The sequence below is a fragment of the Lissotriton vulgaris genome, chromosome 2_2 (assembly GCF_964263255.1).
Source record: "Lissotriton vulgaris chromosome 2_2, aLisVul1.2, whole genome shotgun sequence".
NCBI classification, from domain to species: domain Eukaryota; kingdom Metazoa; phylum Chordata; class Amphibia; order Caudata; family Salamandridae; genus Lissotriton; species Lissotriton vulgaris.
In genome coordinates, this window is record NC_141688.1 from 148,952,506 (window position 1) to 148,969,873 (window position 17,368).

The window sequence follows — 17,368 nt, forward strand, 5'->3', positions numbered from 1 at the left end:
CAGTGCAGGATAGAAGTTGGAAACAACCACTCTGCAGTACCCCAACGCCCTCCCCAGCTCATGCCCACTGCCTTGGAAAAAGTACAAAGTATCATCCTCATCTCCATTGCTCATCCCTGCTCTCCTGTTTCGCTCCCCCGCCATCACCAGTGCTCCGGGCTGCCCCTGATCACCAACCCTTACTGTCATTTTCTCCCACACACACTATACCTGTCATTGGGGTTTCTTAAACAGGATATCCCTCCCACAGGACACCCTATGCTATAAAATGCAGTGTGCAGACCTCAATATTGACATTTTAGCAATGCTCAGGGGAAGGGGGCCGCACTTAGGAAATGCAAGTTCCTTGAAGGTGGCTTAAACCTCCTGAATTGCCCTAATTACCAAGCTTAGCCAAAACCTCAGCCTACCCTTAAATATGATCCGAAGCCTACTTTTAAATATATAATCCCTTGTGCAGAACTGTGCAAATCGCATTTACAACACACCGACAAAATAAGTGATCTAGAATTTGTAGAAATTCATAGTTGTAAAAAAGTTGTTCGGTTGGGGAATTTTTAGCAAAAGTGTTTCACAAAAAGCCAGGTGTTTGCAAATACCCTAGCAATTTGTGGTACAGCAAGGCATGGTGAGGGGAGGGCTCAGATCCTGACGTGTCAGCAGCATTTCGTATCTGTGATATTTGTGGTTATGAACTTTATTTCCATAAAATTTGCTGATGTTTCACAAATGCATTGGACTAAAAACCTCTTGTTCTTTTTCTTCTCCTGCAGTTCCACCAGGTGAGAAGAGTGATGACCATCCTTTTCCTGACTATGGTTATTTCATACTTCAGTTGCATGAAAGCTGCCCCCATGAAAGAAGCCGGCATCAGAGGACAAGGCAGCTTGGTGTACCCAGGGCTGAGGACCCACGGGACTCTGGAGAGCATAGGTGGGCCCAAAGGCAGTTCAAGAGGGGGGCTGCCGTCGCTAGCAGACACTTTCGAGCAAGTCATCGAGGAGATGCTTGAAGATGAGCAGAGCATGAGGCCCAGCGAAGAGAACAAGGACGCGGACATGTTTACATCTCGAGTCATGCTGAGCAGTCAAGTGCCTTTGGAGCCCCCTCTCCTCTTCCTGCTCGAGGAGTACAAAAACTACTTGGATGCTGCAAATATGTCCATGAGGGTCCGGCGTCACTCCGACCCCGCTCGCCGCGGGGAACTGAGCGTGTGTGACAGTATTAGCGAGTGGGTGACGGCATCTGACAAAAAGACTGCCGTGGACATGTCAGGGCAGACGGTAACTGTTCTGGAGAAGGTCCCAGTACCCAAAGGCCAACTGAAGCAATACTTCTACGAGACCAAATGCAACCCTATGGGTTACATGAAGGAGGGCTGCAGGGGCATTGACAAGAGGTACTGGAACTCCCAGTGCCGAACTACTCAGTCGTATGTGCGCGCGCTCACCATGGATAACAAGAAGAAAGTGGGCTGGCGGTTCATCAGAATAGACACTTCATGTGTATGTACATTGACCATTAAAAGGGGAAGATAGTGAATTTATGATGTATAGATTATATTGAGACAGAAAATATCTATTTGTACATATACATAACAGGGTAAATTATTCAGTACGAGAAAATTATTTTATGGACTGCATGTATAAATGAAGTTTATACAGTACAGTGGTTCTACACTCTATTTATTGAACATATCCATGACCTTGAGGGAATCAAAAGTCATCTGCGCACAACTTAAAATTAAGTCCGCATTACATTCCTCGATTACATTGTGGTTTGTTGCCGTTGCCAAGAATTGAAAGCGTAAAAAAAAGTGAAACGACTAAATTGCATGCTGCTTCAATTGTGAATTGATCAATTGTCCTCTTTCAGGCTAAATTTGAACCAAAACATTCCGTTTACATTTTAGACAGTATCTTTATTCCTGTTAGTGGTCTATCTGTTTACTGCTTTTAACTTCGGATAGCGTTGGAATTAAAACAATGTCACGGTGCTGTTGTCATAGCTTTACTGTTTATTTTTTTATTCCCAAAAGGTTAACACAATCATCGAGACTTGTTCTGGACAAGAATTAACTCATTTTGTATGTTGTGAAGGTGTTTGCAATATCAAATCAGACTACTGAAAAAAAATAATAAAAAAAGTAAGGCAACCGAAAAAGAATGCTGATGTTAAATGTTCCGGCCTGCATCCTACAGGTTTGCAAGCAGCATTTCTTGTACGCGTTTGCATATGCATCACGCTGTTTATGTTTATTCTTGTGGAGTAACTTTTTAAAAAAATTGTGTGTTCCCTTTGTTGCGTTGGAAAGCATTTTATGGAAGCTTTATAAGATATGGCACAAGTTATCCAAATCAAGCACACAAATTTGTGAAAAAATTAAGAAAACACCGCATGATAATGATTATAGTGTATGCAGCAAGAGATACAAAATGGCGTGGATGACCAGGTCAAATGTTTTGATTAAGGACCTCTAAAAGAAGACAGTGAACTAAATGCAAAGAATAAGTAGACTGATGTGGCCTTGGCCAATTTGAGAAGGAACTTCATGTTTTTGAGCTTTTTAAATTAATGCACAGCCATACGTTTTAGTTGGTAACCATGTTGTGATAGTTTGGGAACAGGGGGGTGGTCTGTCGCTGAAATTCTTTTGCAAGTTTGGACAGAAAATTCAGGTTTGCGCAATGGACTCATCAATTGGTGACCCATAGCATGTATGGTTTCTGCAACTAGAATACTGTTCTTCTAATGATCTTCCAAAGGCATCAAATCTGCCTCAGCCTTCCAGTTTCAAAATGGCTTCCAGACAGAATGTGACTCTGTTGGAATCATTAGCACCCTAGGTTTCGTTGGAATGCCATGGTGACTCACAGAGTGCCTTCTCAGATGGCAGCACAAATGGGCCTGCTGTTAGTGTGGAGTTTACGTACCACCTTCAAAAAGCATTTATTTGCATTGAGGTTTGCAGCGATTGAACAAACGGCAACAGAGATGGCAGGGTGGGTCATCTGTGACCAAAACCAAGCGCTTCAGTGAGCCTAAAATGCGGCCGTAGTGTACGATGTGTACATGAACTAGTTAGTGTTCCCTCTGTGTATGCATCATGGACTTTAGAAATATGATCCCATGGGTCTCTGAAAAATGTGAGAAATGTTATGTGTAGAAGAAAAGAGTTGGGGGAACTGTCGCAACGACAGTGTATCAAAGTGAGCCAGGTGGGGTTCCTTGTGCTAGAGTTCCCACCATAGCTCAACTGACTTGACGGACCATGAACAAAAGTTAGATCCAAGCTTTAACAACAAATTCAAGAACAAAACCAATAATGTGTGAAATATTTACAGGCAGTTTGGATCCATTCCAGATTTACAGTTTAACTTTTGATTACATAAATAAGTTGGATTTTAAGTCACAGTATGTACATTTACTTTACATACGTATTGTGAAAATCTGGCCTGAATCCATCACTCTTGGTGGTACATTGGATACCCGTGGCCCAATAGATTGTTTCACAAAAATGACACCCAGAGTTCAGACTTTACTATTGAGTTACAGGCAGAGTTATATAAAGAAAGCACTTGGTTTCACTGCGTTATTTTTTAGAAAAACTATTTTTTTCAATGTTTTTTAGTGCAGAAAACCCAGGCGTTTCGAAACGCATTCTAGAAAACCAACTTAAGCAACAGGAAACACTCAGACATATTTTAATGTTTATATCTGTCTTGCCTTGTCTCCCATCCATCTCTGGGACCATAGCAACTGTACCGCCACTGGTCTGGCGACCACATGGAGAAAACAGTGGGTAACATTTAACTTCACAGGAAAACAATAAAGGGAAGCAAAGATTCCTAGAGGAAATTTCTTTTGTAATGATTATAAAATTGTGGCATCAGCCCAGCCGCAAATAATGAAATCCACACTGAACTTAAGGCAGCAACTGCCTGCAAGAAAAACAAGTGATGATTTCATTAGGCTCAATATAAGGCAACCTCAAATGTATTTGGCTCATTGTTATCCGCTTTAGTTCTATGCAAGAAAATTAAAAAAAAGTGATGGGTAGAATTCTTGAATACGATTTTGTTATTTATATAGTGTTTTACTGAATGTGCTTCACATATGCCACTTTTAAAATACAGTTATTTTCACTCAACTAAAATTGGTACTCACTTACTGACCTCATCAATCTTGCTTGAATTCGAACAATTGACGTGACGATCTCACCCACAATTAATCTAAGCCACTGGTAATGCTCTGGGCTGCATTCCAGTCCATTGACTCGTATCTGTGCTACGGACAAGGAACAATCATATGCAAATCAGCCTTAGTCCTTCTCCAATAAGAACAGTGCAGCACTATCTTTCAAGCCCAGTCCCCTCTGAATAACAAAGGTAACCCAACTTGAATCTCAAGTCAAAGTGATCAACAGAACCCCTGTCTTAGCATAACTATCAATCTAGGTTGTGACAATAAAAAAAAAACCAATAAGTGGAATGATTGAATAAATCTCGGCGAATGGAAATTACTACTGGCCATATTCTGGCCCACTATCAGCATATCTTCATTGAAAAAAGGGAGCAGTCTATCTTGAACTGGTAGGCCATGTACCCTCTAAAGGAGACCAATGACCCAATGCATTCTTGAACCAAAAGGACAACATTTACATTTTATAATGTTTTCTAGAGAAAAGGTCGAACAAATCTGCATATCTCGCAGAAGAAACACAGTCTGCCCAGAACTGGTAGGAAATGTACCTTTTTTAGTAGAGAAGGGTAGGTAGCTAACTTCTTTCTGTGCCTAGAGACACAGACAACACATCACAAATTATTTTCACTCATTTTATTTAACTTAGGGTAAGGTTACCAGATGAGGCGATGTCTTCCAGGACACCTTCAACGAGGGTTCACCTAAACTGGAAAGTTTGGGCTAATGTTCCATATGCTAATCAGTGGTAGAGGAAAAGGCTGAAGTAAAACAAGGTATTAAGGGTGATTTGAAGACTTCTAGTAACCTTAACGTAGAAAGTCTCTATGGAGACCAAAAGTAGGAAGGCCGTAATTTGGTTAAATCTTAACCAATAGAAGTGCAACTAAGGTCGAAACACCTCAATGGTTCTTTGTTGTCTCTTTCGAGGGAAGGTGTGACCTATCAGACTGGGCAAGGCTGCACCTTTTGGAGGTGGAAAGGGGCTGATTGGCACAAGGTTTTTCCCTTTTGGTAATATCAAAGACCAGTTGAAAATTGATGGAAGTTCAACCACAACTTGTTCCCCACTAACATTAAGAAGCATTAGCGAAAAACACTTCCACTATTATTTTGTATTACTTTTCAGGGCTGTCAATAAATGGACTGGTCCTTTTCAAGGGATGCATATGACAGATTAGTTCTGTCCACCATTTCCCAAAGTAATTCATTGAGTTGAGCTTAACATTTCTGCAAGCGGGAGAGCAAGCTAACAGTGTAGTGCAATGCATCAAGACACCCAAACTGGGGCACTGCTGATCACAGCCTTAGCAGTTTGAGCACCACTGAGATATAAAGGAAAGGTATCTCCATGTCACTTTTGTTAAGTCTTGCTGTGGTCTGTTTGTGGCAAAGGTACTTCATGCATGTCGACAGGCCTACTGCTTTGTTAAAAGTGAGACTCTCTGAAAATGTAAGTTACTGTCTGTGGCCTTGTTCTCAATATGAAAAAGAATTATATATATATATATATATATATATATATATATATATATATATATATCTCCACCAAGTGTAATATAAATATTTATTGTATTTCGAGTATATTTATATAATGATGTTATTGACGCATTGAAACTGGCATTTATTCCTTAAAGCATCTGAAGCATATTGTAAATAAAATTACGCTATTTAAGTGTACTAATTAACATATAATATATGTTTAAATATAGACATTTTTAATGTTTCTAAATATATTTTCAAAATACATAAAGCTTGTTTTTGCACCATGTGACTTTTCTCTGGCTGTGAAACCAACGTGAGCGGTGTGTGTTCCTTGTTGAGTATACGTTTCAACGTTATTTGTAAAGGCGAGACTTGCTATTCCGACAATTAACCAAGTTAGAGATTGCTAACATGAATAGTTCTCCATACTTATATTATTTAGGGACATTTAAAAACGTCTACATTGTCCTATCTCATCCCACGTAGCCATTTGCAGATACTAGACTATCTTCATTGAAATCCAAGAGTTAGTAGACAGCACTGTGCCCCACAGAGAGTGCATGTGTGTTCAAATCAAAGCTTCTTAAGAGAAACTTTGATAGAAGAATAAGAAAACGTGGCTTAACAGTGTTCCTTTATACATATTTTGTCAAATATATTTCCTAAGTAGTTGTACATTTTAGAAACAATACTGAAGGTAAACTCATGCAACTGCTCAAAACCATTAGGTCTTCCACAAAACTCAAGAGCATTAATACCCTACAGGAAAAAAAATAAGCCTATGTGCCGTCCAGAGGATCTGGTTCCCAGAAGAAGCATTGGATGTATAGAAGAGAAACAGTGAGACCACAGAAGAAATAGTGTCCATGTGATGTAATATTTAGTTTCTGGATTCTACAGTCTGTAGCAGGCGCACAGAATAACTAAAGCTGATCTCCTGCTGGCTCTAAGATTTGTATTTTTGGCTTGACCATGCAAATAACCTATTCACAAATATTAGCTTTGCACTTACTTCACTACACAAAGGTTCTTTAATACGCAAATCTACTCCCAAGGATGAGGGGTTGTAGGGAGTGGATATCTGAGGGCTGGAATGCGCTGTCTACATCCACAAATTTGTATGCTTGTGGGTATTCACAAAGTTCTGTTGACCTCTATGATCCCTGTAAAAGAATGACAAGTGTACGAGGACATCTCTCTCCCGTGGGGAAAGGGGCCCTCCCAAAGCGGGTTTAGGGGATTCACCAAAGTGAATCATTATTATTATCCAGAACACTTTTTTTTAGGTATCACTGCACAACGGAGACAGCATTTCCACCCATGCAAAACTTTACAACAAACCTCTATGACAGTGGAAGCTTTCTAGCTTTACTTCTGAAAACTGTGCAAACCCCTGAAATTCAAAAACCTGCACCTAAGTAAGATTGTCGACCTCCGGGTGCAGATTTATGAATTTGTTTAGGAACGGACCCCGAGAGCTATTAATGACGGCAAACTAGGTGCCAGGGTGATAATTAGCAAATGTACAGTTGTTGGTCTTGCAAGCCGGCAGCACACTTGCACCCAGAAATAGCCACAAATAATTATGAACTGTTTCAAACTATTGGACATGTGCATTAAATTGCAGCCAATGTACATACATGCTGCTTTAGGAAATCACTTTTACTGATGCTAAACACTGAAATAAAACAAAACAATATGACATGCTGCATCTCTGTCATTAGAATACTAGCAGAATAAAACATGCTCGCAAAAATTAATGACAATCAGGCCATAAGTGGCATCATTTGCAGTGGCAGCATCTCCGCTAAGGCGGAGGAGCGTCGTCCCACTGCTCATTGATTGAGCAGTGGAAAAAAAAAATCGATCACCAAGAAGTTATCATTTTATTTTTCTTTGCAACATCCAGCCAGGTCAGGCGGTGCGCGGTCGGGCTGGGCTCCCCGCCATCAGAGGGAGCAGGTGTGGTTTCAACTTCCTCTCTAAGTGCGCGTGACAGCTTGGCCGGCCCCAGGTCATGCCCACCTGGCATGTTCTTCACTAGACTGTATTGCACAGCCCAGTGGAGAACATGCCCAGCTGCCCACGTACTGCCTGAGCGGGCAAACTGGCCAATCTGACCAATCACGATGCAGCATCAGGATTGGCTGGGAAAGTCCTGGAGCCGGGGTGCTTCCGGTGCAGCAGAGAAGAAGACAGAGGAGAGACATACGCCAGTGAAAAAGAAGGTAAGTTTATCTTTTATTTTTTTCATCCCTTGTCCCCCCGCTCTCCACCACCCATGTTCAGAGGCAGCCTCTACTGATCATTTGTGTCAAAAATAAAGATCAGTTTGTTCTTTCACAGCCATGGTATTTATCAAAGGACAGTCTTTCCTGAGAGAAAGAATGAAATTGGATTTGATGGAAGAAAGATTGAACAATACACTTGAACATATTCGAGAAACTGCAATATACATCAATATGTTTCTCAAATTAGATTTTCCTTTCTGACCTGTCTTCTTCAGCTTTAACTTGTACTTTAAATGGTGGCTAAAAGGTGTTTTTGATACTATTTATAAATGCCACCTGATATTTTTACACCATTTTTTCAGTTTTTAAAATGACACCTAATGTGTTATCACTGATTTCCGATCTACTTATAAGATTGTCTTCATGATAATTGTCATAGAGTTACAACTGTCCATGTAGAAAACGCTAGTTCTGTACTCTGCAATCACTATGTAAGGCAATTCAATCCTAAATCCTTTACGACTGATTCTCAAAGCTATTTGTGCTTATACATTTACACTTCTGGCTGAGAGCAATTCACAGAAGGTGACCCTGCAGTCAGAAACTTTTTTACTGACATGAAATATTACTAGGCCTGGTCGTGAAAGGCGCTCAGTTTACGGAGTTTGCCGAGTTTTCTGAACTCGGTGCTCCACAGAGCACGCAGCGTTTTGAAAACCTCTGCTCCATTTCGCGGAGAGTAGTTTTTTCCTCGCTCTCCAAAGTCAGTTTGGCAAATGAGGAAGATCCAACGCTAGACCACCTCCAAGTGAGATTTCTCAATACGGGCGGTCGCGGATGGTGGCAACCGCTCACGTTGAGAAATTTTCTGTTCGCGTTGAGGAAACAGCCGCTCGAGTTGAACATCTACTCAAGCAGCAGAAAGAAGCAGCACCCTCTTGTGCTGCGTATGGTGCAGTTCGTGCTGGACAAACACCCTGTGGTAAAAAATCAACGCAAATTCCGCGACCTAATGCATTCCGTTGCTTGTGGAACACCGCGTAGCACGGAGGAGGTTTTTGGTCACTTCACGAAGTTCCGCACATAGCGGAACTCCGCGAACTCCGCCTAGGCCTAAACGTTACCACAAACTGGTGTAATATTGCAAAAGCTTGTGAGAAGTGGGCACTCCAAAGGAAGAGTAGTTTGATGTCAAGTTTTGCGTACATCCAAACGTTAGTTTTTGAGTTCTCACAAACTTCTATTCAACCTCTTCCCTCCATGAAAATACGCAGATGTTAACTTTTGTTAAGAGCAAGACTAAATCCATTTCTAGGGCATGATGGGATACGGAATGCTCACAAACTCGATGGTGTGTAAAACACGAGGATTTACCACACCAGAAAAGAAAAAGGGCCATATGTATGAACACATTTTCCCATAGACTCAGATTGGGTAAAACCCTTTGATACATATGGCTCAAAATAACTGCACTTTTTCGCTAAACTGCTGGCACCACAACTGATGTAAACGCTCACAATTACACGAGCAGAAATGTCAGTGCTCAGCTAGAGCTAAGAATTCACAATGCAAAAAAGTGTAAAACTGGCAGAGCTTTCTATGTTTAACTTGGTGAAGTTCAGTGACTTGCTGGAAGTCGTAAAATTGCACCTACGCGAGGTTGCATAGACCGACTAGTACACATTTATGGCTACACTTTGCTGAACAGGGCCTCCTCCCTAAACCCTCAGCCTTGCAAAATGGTTGCCCCGGCCGAGCTATTGCCGAGCCAGCCCGCCTTGCAGATAAAGTGCCTGTTACCAACAGTGGCGTTACAACTCTTCACATTTCTGAAGCTGTGAAATTGAGCCTTTTAACATTCAAATTTTGCTAGCCATTGTTGGAATAAGCGTCCAGCCTCAGCTCCCATCAGTCGAAGCCTCGTACATCGTATTTGCACACCAGTCAATAACACGCACACACTGTTCCTTCCTGCGAGGGCGCATTACAAAGTACACAAACACTGAAAAATAGGTTATTATGTACTGAACGTGACAGGCTGGGGAGTATTTACAGCACAGTTGGACAGCCGTTCATCTTTCAGGTTACCATTAATCACAATAACAAAGGATTGCGACGAATCACTACACACAATTTAGGTGATGAAAGAAAGACATTTCATTCCCCCACTACTTGTGTTGCATTTCGAGCACATTTTAAAAGCTGTCAATTGTAACACAACAGCTCAGACAATCATCCAGAGGAAAAAAAGCTTTACTAAGTTTCTTTGATGTTTGCTAGCAAGTACCACTCATTCAAATGTCTACAATTCTTTAGTTTGAGTGCTGTTAAACAGCCTTCGAGTTCATTAGTGGCTTAAGCTAACTCGAAGCCTTTCCTCCCTGAAGAACTTGGACTTGGTTCCAACATGCTAGTAATTTTTAACAGGAACTCTGAAGGTCAACGAATGATCCCACCCCTCCCATTTTCCTTTATTCTGTTGTTGCTCTAATTGGCTAAAAACTGTTGTTACATGTGAAGAATTCTACACTATGGAAGTATCTGCAATTAATACATAAAACATTAAAAAGGTACCAAGTAACCCCGGCTCATCCTACGGTCCTATAACTATTTCTCAAAGTGGCTTATGTGCTAATTCACGGTGTCAGTGCTCAATTTGAGCTGGTGGTTGCAGGTAGGGCCCACTAGCATTCTTGTTGTTGGGGATTGGCAATTATTTTTCTTCATCAGACTTTGACACAGAGCAATACACAGAAAAACGCACAAGGAGGAAAGAAGAAGAACGAGAAAAATTGGAAGATCAGGATAAAGGCAGAAAGGAGGGACCTGCAGAATTGAGATACATGGTCAGAATGTGTTTGGTGGTGGATTAAAAATGTTTGAGGTGGAGAGCCGCGTCAAGTTTAAGGCCCTCTGTATTGCTTATAAGGCTGTACATGGCACTGGACCTAGGTTCCTGGTTGAAGCTTTCCAGCTGTATACTCCTAGGAGGCAATTAAGATCGGCCAATAACAGTCTCCTCCCGGTGCCACGCACAAGATCGGTCACCTGGGGAGACAGGCGCTTTCTTGTGGCCACTCCAAAACTTTGGAACCTCTTGCCACTAGCCATCAAAACCGCCCCGAATTTGATGAGCTTCCGCAAGCTCTTGAAAACATGGCTGTTTAATCAGTAAGAGGATGATTTGATGATAGACTCCAGTTGCTCTACAGCGCCGAGACACCCCCGGGTATTTGTTGCGCTATAAAAAGTTGCGTAAATAAATAAATAAATAAAATACTAGGCACCTGGCTACCTTAGGATAGTCCCCTTTCTACCTTATCCACTTTTCTAATCTGGTTCTTGCAGGCATTAGGACTCTATGCACTTTACCACTGCTAACCAGTGCTTAAGTGCTCTCTCTTCTAAACATCACATTATTGCCTCATCCCAATTTCAATATTTAGTTTTCTTATGAGTGCCTAGCATTGTGGTACAACATGTACCCAGGGCCTGTAAATGAAATGCTACTAGTGGCCTGCAGCACTGATTGTGCCACCTATTTGAGTAGTACTCTAACCATGGCCCAGGCCTGCCATTGCAGAGCCTGCAGGTGCAGTTTCACCCTGTCATGTCGAACTGGCAAAGCAACAATTTTGCCAGGCCCAAATCCTCCCTTTTTATAACATCGTCATAATGGTCTTTATTTCGTTAATATACTATAAAACAGATGAACAGTATAACAAATACAATAGTTGAAATAGGTTAAAATTGGTGTCAGTTAGAAAGGTAAAGACAGCACTTGCCCATTAAGATACAAATGCAAGCTCTGCAAACACCAAATGACCCTTTCATGCTCCATATGTAAAATAAATCCAAGGCAGTGGTGGCCGGCAAAGGCAATACCGGTGAAGGGGCGGGGGCATTGACAGACGACGGGGTAGGTAAAATTAAATAAAATAAAACCACTTACCTTTCGTTCACCACATTGCCAAGTCAGCGATGCGGCAAGCGCAAGGTGAGTTGTTTTATAATTTTTTATTTAATTTTACCAACCTCGTCAACTGTCGACTTCCCCGGCCTGCCCCCGCCTTACCGCTCTTACCTGTGCAGGCCACCACTGAGCCAAGGGTTAGTACAACTGCTGTATAAGAAGTAGAGACTGGATTTATAAAATTCAATTAGACGGGCTATTGAAGCTAAGTTTGATAGATTCTGTGTTACTTATCAGACAAAAGTGAAACAAATATCTAGATAAAGCAAATACCAAAAGTGGGGTTGTATTGGTTTGAAAGATACTGTAGGCCTGCTCTTTCCATGTTGTGCCAAGCTTCCTGCAAATAGTAATCAGCTATTTTGCTCTTGCCCCTCTATATGCTGGACAAATAATAACAGATGGGAAACATTCTCCTTTTTATAACCACACATCAGGCACTCCTGGACTGTATTATTTAGTAGTCCTAGCCATTTTAATGTAAACAGTGCAAGGGTAGATTTCCATGTCTTTTAAAAACTATAAGTTACCCTTAACGTAGGCACTGGACAACCCAGAGGGCAAGGTGTATTGCATTTAAAAGGCAAGACAGGTACTTTAAAATTTGACATATCCCGGTAGGGAAAAACTCCCAAAGTCGTTTTTTAGGTTGAGACCAGGGCAACGCGCATCTGCTGTCTGCAAGACCTGCTGTAATCAGTATACAGAGTGTAATCCCGCCTGCTGCTTGCCATTGGTACACTCTTATGTTGCTCTTGCTTCCTGGCTCCTTATTGGTTGGTGCTCCTGATACATCACTTCTGTTTTATGGCGAGCTGCACCGGCCAACTACAGTTTACTAACGCTACTAGGTGTTTAGGGGTTTGGTTTAAGAACTACTTCTGTTTCGAGGTATATTGTATCCCTATTGTGCCTAGCATGGCACCCTCGTTCATGTTTATATATGTATTATCATTGTGCCTCCCAGTGCCTGGTCTGAGCACAGCGCCTGCTAAATGTAATATGCACGGGCGCCGCTTTTCATGTTGTAGCACAGCACCTGCGGCATGGAGCCCGGCTTGGGAACCTTAGCCAGCTGCCCGGAGAGTAGAGTGAAAGTGGAAGGCTCATCTGCCAGGGCCGCCCAGACAACTATAACTCAACAACACCAGCAGAGGTGGCAATGCAGCTCTGGGCATGGGGGTAGCACAGGTGGAGATGCAGAGGTACTGCATAATGGGGTGCAGGTACCAGCTGATTTATGAGGCTCATACTGCGGCCTCCACTGTTAGCAGGGCCCAGTACCGCCCCCCTCACTCACTTTACACTGCCAGGCATGCCACCTCTTTACAGTCATGCACCGTCGCCATATTACACCAACCACTGCCTCTTCTTTCCACCTGGGCCTCACACTGCTGCAGAGGCGCTCCGCCTTCCGAGCAAAACTCACAGAACATGCCATCACCATAGCGCATGCACTGTTCAGTAGGGGCGGAGCTGGGTTGACAAAAGTCCACCATCATTGTGCCAGGCAGGGCACTATACGTTTATCAATGGCATTCCTGAGAGCATCATGTTTTGCCTGGCTTCCAAGACAAACACCATAATTTGCTCAGGAAAAATCTTGAGCATGTGTTCCTCATAAATGAGGTACAGTTATTTGTGTGAATGCAGCTGTTTAGTCCTGGAGTAATATGTTACAATTCTTAAACTGCCAGCAAACTCCTCAGCTCAAGCTGCAAAAGAGTCTGTGGCTCTATTTTTTCACCTCACTTGGCTGTCCGTAAAGCTCTTCTCTCAATGTGGCTACAGACCAGAACCCAGTATTCAATTTAAAAGAGAATTACATGAAACCTCTTTATAGGCACAGGATACTAAGAGCGAACTGACATGTAAAGCCTTTCTACTTTATCATTCCTGGAAAACATACTGGTCTTTAGAAGAGAAATACCAAAATCTGAATAACGTGCAAAGCCACAAAACGAACGTACCATCTTTTTCACATCAAAAAGGCAGCCATCTACGGTTTATGGGCAATATCCTACAGAACTTGACAACTATTTTATATTGTTATTGATTGAAAAGGCGCGTACTGTTATAAAGGCTACACTATCTAGGTCAACAAAATTGTACTCCGGTATGAAATGCTTCAATATGCAACACTAACCCAACATGCTAAAAATATATTGTCACGCCCACATTAAAATCAGTATTATCTTCACACAAATGAAATTCACATTTTAAGTTTAATAGCTTGCAGGAAAGTACATCTCAAAAAATGCAACTGAATTACATTTATTAACCCCTTCGCTGCTAGGCCTTTTTCCCTCCTGTGCTAAGCCTTTTTTTGGCTATTTGGGGTAGTGCGTGCTTAGGCCCCTGTAACTTTTTGACCTCATAAGGTATCCACGTCATTTTTGCGCCCTTTTCTTCCAACATCATGGGGATTCTAAAAGTACCCAGAGTTTGTGGATTCCCTTGGAGGGGTCCCAGAAGTTAAGCAAAATACAGTGAAATGTTTTTTTTTTCAGAAACATTGGAAAAACGGGCTGCAAAGGAAGCCCTCAGGGTTTTTCCCTGCAAATGTTATCAAAAAAGGGTTTGTGGAGCTGAAAGCACCATTTCCCCAGCTTTTAGGGAAAGACAGTCTTTTGTCAGAGAACAAACATTTTTCACACAGTTCTGGCATTTTTCTGGGACATAGCCTATTTTTGCTATTTTTAGTGCTTCCAACCTCCTTCCAGTTAATGGTAAAAATGAGTATGAAAGCAATAATGGATCCTGGAAAGCTATAAATTTCATTGAAGTAGACAAAATTCTGAATTCAGAATGGGGTCATTTGTCTAAATCCATGAAGGTTTCTTTATAGAAACTAACAGTTAAATATAAAAAAAATGAACATTAGTTGAAAAAAACAGCCTTTTGTGTCAACGTTTTCACCTGTAACATCTTATAATTATGACAGCTCTTTGCAAGCAATATACAGATACATTTGCTGGACCTTCCTGGTTGTGGGGATATATAGGACTTGTAGGTTTACCAAGAACCCGATGAACCCAGAGCCAAAAACTGCGCAGCAACTTGCAAGGAAATTTATTATGGACCGGGTTTAGAGCAATTATTCTTCGAAAATGTATAAATGGAAAAATCGGTATGAAAGACACCTATGTATTTATGAAATGGGTACAAATTATAGAGTTTAGAAACAGTACATATTTGAACATTTTCAAAATTGGGAATACTCATACTAGCTTGAGAATTATTGGAAATTTTTCAAAATGACTTCTTTTTTACACAATGTCTTTCATTTGAAAAGCAGAAATGCATCGAAACTCAACAGGTAATAACAGTTGCTTTACAAATCTGAATTACCCCAAGTCTCCCGATAAAAATGGTACCTCATTTGTGTGGGTCAGCCTTGTGCTTGCGAAAGGAAATGGTGCAAAACACAACATGGTCACACCTCAATTTTCGCAGTGAAAAATGACCCTTTTTTGGCAGAGTGCCTAGCTGTAGTTTTTGTACCCTAGCTTGGCCGGTACATAGGGAAACCTATACATTTTTGAAAAGTAGACACTTTGGGGATTCCAGGATTGGGTGACTTGACTGCTTCCCACCAGGTTCTGTTACCCAGAATCCCTTGTAAACCTAAAAAATTGACAAAAAAAAGAATTTTGATCACATTTCTGTGGTGGAAAGTTCTGGAATCTGCGTGGATCAACACATTTTCACCCACCCCGCGTTCCGCAAAGTGTTCTGAGAAAAATGGTACCTCACTTGCATGGGTCGGCCTAGTGCCTGCGACAGGAAACAGCGCAAAACACAAAGTAGGTCGCACCTCAATTTTGCGGTGAAAAAGGACCCTTTTTTGGCACAGTGCCTACATGTAGTTTTTGAACCCTAGCTCTGCCTGCACCTAGAGAAACCTAGCAAACCTATACATTTTTGAAAACTAGACACCCAGGGGAATTCAGGATGTGGTGACTCGACTGCCTCCCACTAGGTTCTGTTACCCAGAATCCCTTGCAAACCTGAAAAATTGACAAAAACACATTTTCCTCATATTTCTGTGGTGGAAAGTTCTGGAATTTGCGTGGATCAACACATTTCCGCCCACCCCGCGTTCCCCAAAGTCTTCTGAGAAAAATGGTACCTCACTTGCATGGGTCAGCCTAGTGCCTGCGACAGAAAACGGCGCAAAACGCAACGTGGTCGCACCTCAATTTCGCAGTGAAAAATTGCCCTTTTTTAGCAAAGTGCCTACCTGTAGTTTTTGAACCCTAGCTCTGCCGGCACCTAGGGAAACCTAGCAAACCTATACATTTTTGAAAACTAGACATCCATGGAAATTCAGAAGGGGGTGACTCGACTGCCTCCCACCAGGTTCTGTTACCCAGAATCCCTTGCAAACCTAAACAATTGACAAAAAAAACACATTTTCCTCACATTTCTGTGGTGGAAAGTTCTGGAATCTGTGTGGATCAACAAATTTCCAGCCACCCCACGTTCCCCAAAGTCTTCTGAGAAAATGGTACCTCACTTGCGTGGGTCAGTGTAGGAAGGTGACTACCTGACTATGGTTACCCCAGATTTTTTGCCTGTGTTTAGCTGGTTTTTGACTTAGTTGGCCTGGTTCACTGCTAATCAGGGCCCCAGGCTATCTGCTCTCTCTGTAAAATGGATTCCATGTACTCTAGGTGCATAACTAAATTGGCTTGGGTCACCTTATCAGCCCCTGTATAGTGCACAATAGGTGCCCAGGGCATAGGTGCCACCCAAGGCCTACCAGGGGCTGCAGCATATCTTTTGCCACCCCTGGATGGCTATCCAAAATTGACACAACTGGCTGATCACTCAGCTGGGGCAAGTGGGTGAAATCACCCCCTGCTTAGATATAGTATGCCTATATCTAAACCTATCTGGACACATATAAACCTATGAGTCACTCCTATGAAAGGCCTTATCAATCCTGGAGGCAGAGTGCGTGGTTTAATGTGAGATGTAGCTCTGGCATGAGCTGAGCCTGTCTGCAGCTGACGGGAACAACTCCCTAAGCTGATCCGGGATAATGCCATACCATATACTATTAAGTGCCTTATAATCCTCGCGGTTGTATAGCAACTTTGGTTTGGCTTTATCAAAACATGTCGTGTAAGGTGTCATACGAATTGGAATACTACCCCCTCGCCAGTTCTGGCGACGGAGGTAGCATTCCACCCTTCTAGAGGGAGAAGACATGTTACTTTACTGAAACACGGTTTATTTTAAAAGAGCCTTAGATCCACAAAATGGATGCCTCTGCCACAGACACGGGTCTGGCCTCCTGCTGCTGACCGAAACTCAGCAGATGGTGGCCTGGACAAAGGGTTTCCTGTTGCAGGGCGTTGTTACACCACCCCAGACAGGAGATAGTGGATTGTAGCAGGGAGGTTTCAAAGAAACCAGACACTGCCTGGGGAGCACAAGGCTGCCCCTTGCATTATCCGGCCAAACCGGTTCT

The 17,368-nt window shown here is 42.2% G+C and overlaps 1 protein-coding gene across 2 annotated transcripts in view; it reads left to right on the forward strand.

Annotated features, from left to right (window-relative positions):
- BDNF (brain derived neurotrophic factor) overlaps positions 1–4,470 on the forward strand; it is a 118,676-nt gene extending 114,206 nt beyond the window's left edge. For both annotated transcript variants that reach the window (XM_086959476.1, XM_086959477.1), the window contains exon 2: positions 774–4,470. In XM_086959476.1, coding sequence (XP_086815602.1) covers positions 795–1,538 — 744 coding nt within the window. In that variant the 5' untranslated portion in view covers positions 774–794 and the 3' untranslated portion in view covers positions 1,539–4,470. The remainder of the gene's footprint in view (positions 1–773) is intronic.
- Positions 4,471–17,368: the final 12,898 nt, after the last annotated feature.